The sequence below is a fragment of the Halichondria panicea genome, chromosome 14 (genome assembly GCF_963675165.1).
Source record: "Halichondria panicea chromosome 14, odHalPani1.1, whole genome shotgun sequence".
NCBI classification, from domain to species: Eukaryota; Metazoa; Porifera; class Demospongiae; order Suberitida; family Halichondriidae; genus Halichondria; species Halichondria panicea.
This window is the reverse complement of record NC_087390.1, coordinates 5,781,526-5,790,226: the sequence shown is the minus strand read 5'-3', so window position 1 is coordinate 5,790,226 and position 8,701 is coordinate 5,781,526. Positions and strand designations below refer to the sequence as shown.

Below are 8,701 nucleotides of genomic sequence, written 5' to 3'. Positions count from 1 at the left end.
AAGCCTTTGTGGCGCATGCGCATTATCCCCAACAATAAACATTAGCTGACAATAATTATTATTAAAACAAAAACTGTACAGGTTTTCTACTGACAATAAATACTAGACAATAATTGAAACTGCACAGGTTCTACTGACAAAACAAAACTGTACAGTTCTACTTACAATAAATACTAGACAATATAATTATACAGCTAGGTTCTTTAACAAGTTAACCATGGCCAGGCCAGTGTTAACTCACAAGGTATAGACCTAAGACAGTATATATAGTTAAAATGCAGTCTCTGCAGTCTCTAGGGAGGATTGGTGGGATAGATGTTCATCTGTGCACGAGGTCGAGGCTAGACTGCGAGATGCCTGCAAACAAGAGTCATAGAGACGTTAGTATGTAGCTCCATTTATATACCAAATTAGTATGTATGTATACATAATGATATTTAACTACAACTTTCGCACAAAATCTGAGTGTTTAGCTATTAAATACCAACTTTATTATACTGTTTGTCTATTATTAATTCCATAACTTACAATTAACAACCCAAATTCAATAAAAGCATTGTAGGCTGCTTCTGCTTTCGGCCTGGTCTCAGCAGCGTCACTCCACAAGTCTTGTACAAGTTTGACTAGCTCAGGAAATACCTGCGGTGTATATTATTATTTGAGTGCTATAATTATATGTCATTAACAAAAGCACGTATCATGTGGAGTTTGCAATTGTACTTCTTTAGTGCGGAGGATCGAGGTAAAATATATTACGGGAGTGAAATATTAAACGAAACTCACATCGAATTTTTTAGGGATATTTGGTCTATAACTGTTGTTGTGAATGTGCCTTCTCATCTCGTCTATTGTAGGCTGTTGAATTCCAGCTAATTTCTCACTCATCGGTTGCCGGTACGCTTCTACTTCCTCTGTGTGTGTGTGAGTGGTGAGGGACAATTCATCATCAAAGTTGCTGCACTAATATAAACGACCTATCAAGTTGTACTATAACCTCTATAATTATTGCATGTATATAATTATACTTGATGTGTTTCTGCCAAAACTAGGGCCTAGCTATAATATTTGTATATAGTGCTAGAATATATGTGAGCATAAAAGTTGTGGCGGCTCGGAAAGCAGAATGCTATAATTATTATTTATGCGATAAACTTATTTCCTTGCTTAAACGCATAAATTACACTTATTCATACCTTGATCTCGTTGAGTTCTGGTTAACAGCTCGTATATAACCACACCAAGGGAATAAGAATCAGTAGCTTTAGCATCAGTCCTGCTATTCACCCTGACTTTCATCAGCTCTGGTGCGGCATACATGGGTGTACCGGCTGTCATTGGTTCCTGAATCGTGGTTTATTAGTGGTATGAGTCTTAGCGGCACTTCAGGTAATAACATTTGAAGAAACGAACTTTATAAGGATCGAACCCTATATATCCTTATAAGTTCACTTCTTCAGATTTCAGGAAAATTGTCAAAAGAATGGCTTTTGAGGAAATCGTCGGAGACAATTGCAAGCTATAGGAAATTCCCAGATAACATATAGCGGGTACATTTGTGAGCCTAATACTAATTTTAGTGAATGAGGCAACGAAGTTAGTTGGTTTGACGATGCATGCAGCATGATTGCCATGACCTTCTGCATGGGACTATAAGTATCAAACTAAAACATTGGCGACGCTCACTTAAGCTTGTTCCACCAAATCGCAAAATTTACCCACTATATATAATTATACTATAATTATAGACAATTACATTTTAAGAAAGTATACGTACCTTCACATCCTCAGTAAAAAATTGCCTACTGTGGCCAAAGTCTGCCAGAGCAGCTTCTCCGTTCTGTTTAATCAGAATGTTCGCAGTTTTTAAATCACCGTGCACTATGCACGGTGGCCTGCTTCTGTGCAGGAATCCCAGTCCTGCATGTGTATATAATTATAACCAAAGTTATAATAGAGTAAAGATATATAGAGTTATACGCTTTGATTATAGCTGAGAAAATTACCGTGTACTTTCATATCAGCTATACATAATTATAATTTTCTTGAAGGGGATTCTGTTTTGAAAATTGCCAGGCAAAAGGACATATACCGTATATCAATAGCGGGTATATTTCGAGGGTATAAATGTTTGTGGTTTTCGCGGATTAAGCATGTATATATCGCGAACATTTATAACCGTGAATTTATTATTGCATGCATGCTAAATCCCTGAAAACCTTTCTAAAGGCATTTCTGCGAAAATTTATACCCTCGAAATAATCCGCTATACGGTACTCACCACATGATATTGACTTTCCTAGGAGCTGGAATTCAGCTAATGTCAGCACCTGCCTCTGGATGACAGTGTACACAGAGCCCCGGGTGTGCAGTGCAACCACCAGTCTCATCTCTTTCTCATCGTGTCCGATGAACTTGAGAATGTTCTGGTGGTCGACACTGGAGGATGTGTACACTGCCACCTCTCTGAAGAATCTCTCTCTGGAATTCTCCCGAAAAACCTGCAGTAATTATGGAATTATTCGATGCCGCATTCAAATACCAAATTGCCAATATACTGTATACCCTCGCAAAAATACGCCCACCCTTTTCTTGAAGCAGTTTAGGCTTATTAGAGGACTGCGCACGGGCCTATTAATGCGAGGGTACGGTATGATTAGAGAGAATGCACGACATTAACAAACATAGCACATAACTATATAGCCTCTAATTATGTGCATACATGTAACATAATTATACTCAGTCTATAACTACTATTATATATATATATATATAAATTAAGAAATAGCAAATTAAATGGCTCCGATAATCTGAGCCCTGCACCACCCGTACCGACTGTGTACATATAATTATTATAGTCACTCACTCACCTTCACGGCAACCTTATTCTCTTGATACGTTCCCTCATACACAACACCATCGCTCCCTTCTCCTAGTACTGCTTCAGACAACAGCAGCCCTGTCAGGTTAGGTCTACTCCCTGTGTATGTAGGATACGGTCTGCCAGTGTCATTAGTGACTAGGTATTCATCATTTCTGCACCGTTTCCAACAGAAAAAGATGACACCGATAGCAAACATTACTACGACTAGGGCGATAATTGCAGGAGTAACCACTATTGCAGTAATGGTGCCATCCGGTAGACCTTGTACCATCGTCACGGTAACGGTTGTAGTTGTTGTTGTTGTAATTGGTTCATTAGGGATGGGGAAAATAATTCTAGGTTCATCATCATCTGTTCTTTCTTGATTGCACAATGTGGCATTGCAGCAACAAGAATACTCTAAATTTCCGTCCTCGTCCTCGAAAGGAGAAACCAATTCCAGTATACAGTTATTAGTATATGGAACACAGTGTTCTCCCGAGTGACAAGATAAGTGCTGAAAAAAATAATCCGTTAAATTTTGGTTAGACACAAAATGAATTTAGGCACCGGCCAATATACATGCAAACATGCAAGCATGCGTGAAGGATATATGTTTATAATTATTTATCTTACTGATGGTGTGAATGTTGTGCCATTATATCGGTAGACCGCATGACACACTGGATCTGGAAATACTGTAGGTTCGCAGACAGCGAAGGGGATCTCACCCGTCACCTCACAAAGTAGTCCAGGAAGAGGAACTGCAATTGGACCATACATGTTTATACTACAGTTTTGTACCTATAAATTATTGCAGTTTGTGAATCAGCTAGTGCACATGTAAATGATAGCCTCGTCCCCACGCCCACCTTCAATTCGAAGGGTAAAAATCTGTGAAGGATTGAAGCTATATATGCTTGTAGTGGCTGCGGGCATGAGGCAAGTCACTGTCAGTGTGGACATAACTTAAAAAAAGGCTTTTAACTGTGCATGCGGGTCCAAAGTATAATTTATAGTGACCTTTTAATTAATATACATGCATGCAGTGGAACCTCTGTTAACAACCACCTCCGAATAAAGGCCAGTTGCTATATAACGGCCAGGTCCCAAATGAACAGTTTGTGTACAAAACAACCTCTCAACAAAGGCACCCCTCTGTGTATAAAGGCCAAAACATTGCATGTTCCCTATGCAAGAGTCACATCAAATTAAGGTTTATAAAAACAACTTGCGGGTTTTACCAGGTTGCGTTGATGAGTTTGAGGGCATTGTCATGCACACTGAAGTGAGTAGCAATATGAGAAAGCTGCAGAATGAAAAGGGAGTACATCAATTAACATTTACTGTAGTGCATGAGTTAGGCAATGATATTGCACATGCATGAAATTAATTATTTCATGTAAGGGTAAGTATAGGTGCATAACATCGAAGCATGACGTAATTATGCATGCTGCAAAATTAATGGATGGTTAGGCTCAGGGCTCAAGTTAGGCGTTGCCCCATTTCTATACATGTATAGCGGATAATTTTCGTGGGCAAGCTAACCTCCACGAAATTTTCCCATGCATACACAAAAACCTGACCTCCCCATGCGATATATGATATGCCTTGATCTCTAGAGAGTAACAGGATGTGAGCTGTTGCATTCCTACCCATGCATGAGCAATTTTTACAACTTGTGGTTTTGTATGACCAATAGGTTGGGCTCATCTACTATACTATTGACATTCAAAATCTCACACTTGCACCCCTGCTGTGCAATGTCAGCACTTTAAATTCAAAAATACAATGTGAAAAAGTAGTCTGAAGAGCAATTGCAGCATAAAAACACAAACTTAGCTATTGTTAATTTATGAGGCTATGAATAATTATACCTATCACTCACACATGCACATGCATTATCAGACTGATAGCTATACAAACACTGAGCTAGAATGCAGCTGCAATTCTCTGCAATATTTTATGCACCTGGTCTCTCTCCAACTGGCCATGGTGCAGTGTGCAGACTCAGAACAAATGCAACTCTTGAATATCTCCAGTGTCCTGATCTGAGCTGAGCTGCTGCAGCATTCAATCACAGGTAACTTTCGAGGGCGGCTTAACTGCTACTTATTCAGGGCAGGTAGACCAAATTTTTGCTAATTGTTAACATTGACAATTTTTAATTATGAGGTTTGAGATAATTATGTGTCACTGAATTCAACACAAAAATTACAAATCTGTTTGCCTAATAAAATAATTATGGAATTATGAATAAGAGTGTGTTTGCTGTGAACTAAGCTATCTGCCAGTGTCTACTTTTCTCTTCCTGACAGCTTCGAACAACTCCTTACATCTCTTGACACACTCATCCTGCACAGTGAAACAATACAACATAGTAATCAAACAGATTTGTATAAGACTGGCTCAAAAAACTGTACACATGGCTAATACAGTAGAACAACTCTAAATGGCCCACCCAGTGGCGTAGGCAGAGGGGGGCTGATGGGGCTAGAGCCCCCCCCCCCTTTTGTGCTCCATCAATTTCAACTTAGCTTGAATTACCGTGATCTGTCAATCTATTCTGCTCTACTGCATGCATAGTTACTAGAATGATGTCATGTAATTTAAATGTAGGCAGGGCTATCCGATGTGCGCATGCTTGCTGAGGAAAAGTGATGACCTTTTTTTAGAGAAACTACAATGAAAGTCTGCGCCTATGCTAAACCAATTTGAGCCCTGCCCTTCCCAAAATCCTGGCTACGCCAACTGTGAGGCCAGGTCCCTATCCCTAATGAATAGTTTGTGTAGAAAAAAACCTCAACAAAAGCCACGTCTGTATAATGGCTAAAACTTTGTTCCATTGTACAACACAATTATTGTTTGCAAATTTGTTGAAGCTCTGTTTTGTGTGGCTGCCAGAACTCAACATCATAATTATTACAAAGTAGCATACACATGCAAAAATAGCACAACAACAATTTTAAGGTTATATACATGTACTCTCAAGCTCAAATAGAATTCTCTCTTTGCTTATTTTCTCCTTGAGTACGTACCATTGATTTTCCAGGAACAGCTTTAGAAACATTTTCCCAGCGATCCTCAGAGAACTTTGGATAGTGAGAGAGGGCCCACTCCAGTTGAGTCTGTTGGTACTGGCTCCAGTTATCACTAGGCAACGAGCTAGCCTCAGGGGAAAAAAGAGAAATCTCCGGTAAATATTATGCAGGAGATTAATTGAATTACGCATACTTGTGTGGGCAAAAATAAAGACTTATGTAATTGGTAAGGATCATGTAATTAAGTAACAAAATATGCAATACCAGCAGTTACCTGCATTGATCCTCAGACTCATTAGTGGCAATTAGTGATTCGTATTCCAATTTCGAGTTTTTGTGGGTCTTTCCGTTAGCTCTTTGACCAGCTCCAATATTCTCCACAGTCTCGACTTCAGTTGTGCCTTCTCTATTTCTACCCAGTGTCTTGTTACCGCTGCTCTGTGGGACGGCGAGTTTTGAGCTCTTCTTTGACGCAGTCTTGTAACTGTCATCATCTAAGTCGCTCATTACTGCCTCCAACTGATCCTCGTAGCTACCTGACTCGTACCCCTCTTCATCTGTAGCACTGATTTTATTTGATTCTCCGGTGTCAGCTTGATCCTTTTGATGCACTTCATTTTGACGAAGTTGATTTTGATACGTTTTCCGACCAGAACGTCTCCTAATAGATTTCTCCTCGATTTTGTCATCTTCTTCGCTTTCTTTATTACTTTCATCTTGTTGTTCGGAGGGTTGAGACTCTTGTTGCTTGAGGTGAATGGCTTCCTTCCATTCTGAGTATGGGATACTGGCTGTGTGCATGTGTGTGTGTGTGTGTGTGTGTGTGTGTGTGTGTGTGGTGTGTGTGTGTGAGTGTGTGTGTGTGTGTGTGTGTGTGTGTGTGTGTGTGTGTGTGTTGTGTGTGTGTGTGTGTGTGTGTGTGTGTGTGTGTGTGTGTGTGTGTGTGTGTGTGTCTAGTTGTAATGTTACCAGGCCTACTTGTACTGGTGGTATATACAATTGTTTTATGGCCCACTCAAAGTTAGCAAGCAAAACAGTGATCACTTTAGGCCAAGATGAAATTTCCATTTAGTTATATCATTACTTAGTACCATTGCACATAACTAACTATTAACTAGAGTGACACAAGGTGTCATGGGGCGAGCGAAAGCGGTTGAGTTAAGGGTTTGTCCAAGTTCACCCGTGTTAATGTGATCAGTCAGCCTCACCGCTCTATTTAGCTATAGTGACTCTGAGACCATATAGCTGAGACTGAGCTGCATGGCTGGCTGGCTGGCTGGCTGGCCTGGATTGGTCAAAATGTTAATGTCATAATGAGGTTAAGAAATGTAAAAGTAGTTTGGAAGTGCCCCTTGTTAGTTAATATTATTGTATTGTGGACCAAGCAAGGTTTTTATTATCACAAGACAACAATACATGCAGGCTAGGTGTGCCTGTCATCTCAAGAGTGTCTGTGTCTTGTCAGAGCTTAGTGTAGCTAGCCAGTGGTGCCCATGCGCATTAATTCACGCTAGAAATTGGTAAAGGGTCTCGAGTACGAAAAACAAATATCGTGCCAGTCCATGACAGACACACACACACATAGCCTCGATACCAGGCCACACTATCATCAGGGAAGTGGGCCTGGTATCGACTGCTTGTGTATGCACTAACCATCTACCGGTATCTGGCGGCTACGGATAACAACGTTTTATGACATCACAACAAATGGAAGTAGATTGAAGGAGAAAATTCGATTGAAGGTTTCTAGCCCATCTGATAGCATTCTGATAGCTACCCTTAGCCTGCTATGTTAACAAAAGACTCACAGCCTGCAACAGTGTGGATGACAATCGTCTGAACGGGGTGAAAGCTGATAGTAGCCTATATGGACAGGCCACGCCCATCTAATACTAACCTTGGTGAAGTCTACAATCAAAATGAAAATAGCTATGCAACAAACCTACAGCTCTGTCTCTAGCTAGCTAGCTATATAGCTCTGTGTATGACTATGTCTGTACAGTATATTTTTCTGAGCAGTATGGAAATTTTAGGGGAAAATTATCCAATAATTTTGCGCATGCGCAAACAGTTATATAGTAGCAGGCCTTTTCTTTCGTCTTGAAGGCCAGTGAAGGAGCCTAACACACACAGACAGACAGACCAAATTTCAACGTTGCACACTAGGTAAGAAACTCACAAAGGAACTCGCTTCGCTCGCCCCAATTATACCCATTATGGCATACATAAAGTTGACCACAATGCACAATACAGTGGCTGTCAATGTTGTATCGATGTGGAAAGTGGGCGTACCACACAATACCACACAATAATGGAATTGGCTGGCTGGCCAGGTTGTCACTGGTTCAACCATTAATCCCTTAGCTTCCCTATAGCTAAGGGAGTATATATTAATGTACACAATAGCATTGCTTATAGGTAGCTAGTTATGAGAGTTTATAGCTTGTAGCAATACAAGCTAAGTACAAGCTAAAAAACAACTTTGTGTACCAGCCTCAGTCTAGATTTATACTAAATGTACACGTACGTACATGTGCATTTAATTCACATTTAAGCAACTTACCCTGCTCTAGCTCTGTGATACTTCTAGCATAGATACTATAAATTATAGTTACTATCTGTGATAGCGAACCACGAGGGACCCCTATTAAAATGGCAGGATGATACTTGCAATGCCCCACCCACCTTTTGCAAAGCCTTTGTGGCGCATGCGCATTATCCCCAACAATAAACATTAGCTGACAATTAAAACAAAAACTGTACAGGTTTTCTACTGACAATAAATACTAGACAATAATTG

General features: G+C 40.1%; 2 protein-coding genes across 2 annotated transcripts; both read right to left on the bottom strand.

Moving 5' to 3' along the window:
* Nucleotides 1-52: 52 nt before the first annotated feature.
* Nucleotides 53-3,371, bottom strand: LOC135347934 (activin receptor type-1B-like). Its single transcript, XM_064546073.1, has 7 exons — nt 2,868-3,371; nt 2,279-2,498; nt 1,775-1,917; nt 1,194-1,341; nt 784-911; nt 529-639; nt 53-357 (listed from the first exon to the last, which is right to left on the bottom strand). Exons 1-7 carry the CDS (start codon nt 3,150-3,152, stop codon nt 271-273), a joined length of 1,122 nt encoding a protein of 373 aa, XP_064402143.1. The 5' UTR covers nt 3,153-3,371; the 3' UTR covers nt 53-270.
* Nucleotides 3,372-5,005: 1,634 nt separating this feature from the next.
* On the bottom strand, nt 5,006-8,533 carry LOC135347984 (dnaJ homolog subfamily C member 1-like). The gene is made up of 4 exons (XM_064546161.1): nt 8,465-8,533; nt 6,176-6,692; nt 5,899-6,025; nt 5,006-5,215 (listed from the first exon to the last, which is right to left on the bottom strand). Exons 2-4 carry the CDS (start codon nt 6,406-6,408, stop codon nt 5,144-5,146), a joined length of 432 nt encoding a protein of 143 aa, XP_064402231.1. The 5' UTR covers nt 6,409-6,692; nt 8,465-8,533; the 3' UTR covers nt 5,006-5,143.
* Between the last annotated feature and the right edge of the window lie 168 nt (nt 8,534-8,701).

What these genes read in the sequence shown, in the direction of transcription:
- LOC135347934 (XM_064546073.1), bottom strand. Translation starts at nt 3,152, where the DNA reads ATGGTACAAGGTCTACCGGATGGCACCATTACTGCAATAGTGGTTACT. An exon ending in TTTTTACTGAGGATGTGAAG is followed by an intron (nt 1,342 to 1,774) that starts GTACGTATACTT and finishes ACCACGATTCAG; the next exon opens with GAACCAATGACAGCCGGTAC. An exon ending in CAGAACTCAACGAGATCAAG is followed by an intron (nt 912 to 1,193) that starts GTATGAATAAGT and finishes ACACACACACAG; the next exon opens with AGGAAGTAGAAGCGTACCGG.
- LOC135347984 (XM_064546161.1), bottom strand. Translation starts at nt 6,408, where the DNA reads ATGAGCGACTTAGATGATGACAGTTACAAGACTGCGTCAAAGAAGAGC. An exon ending in GAGTCTGAGGATCAATGCAG is followed by an intron (nt 6,026 to 6,175) that starts GTAACTGCTGGT and finishes CCCTGAGGCTAG; the next exon opens with CTCGTTGCCTAGTGATAACT. An exon ending in CTGTTCCTGGAAAATCAATG is followed by an intron (nt 5,216 to 5,898) that starts GTACGTACTCAA and finishes TTCACTGTGCAG; the next exon opens with GATGAGTGTGTCAAGAGATG.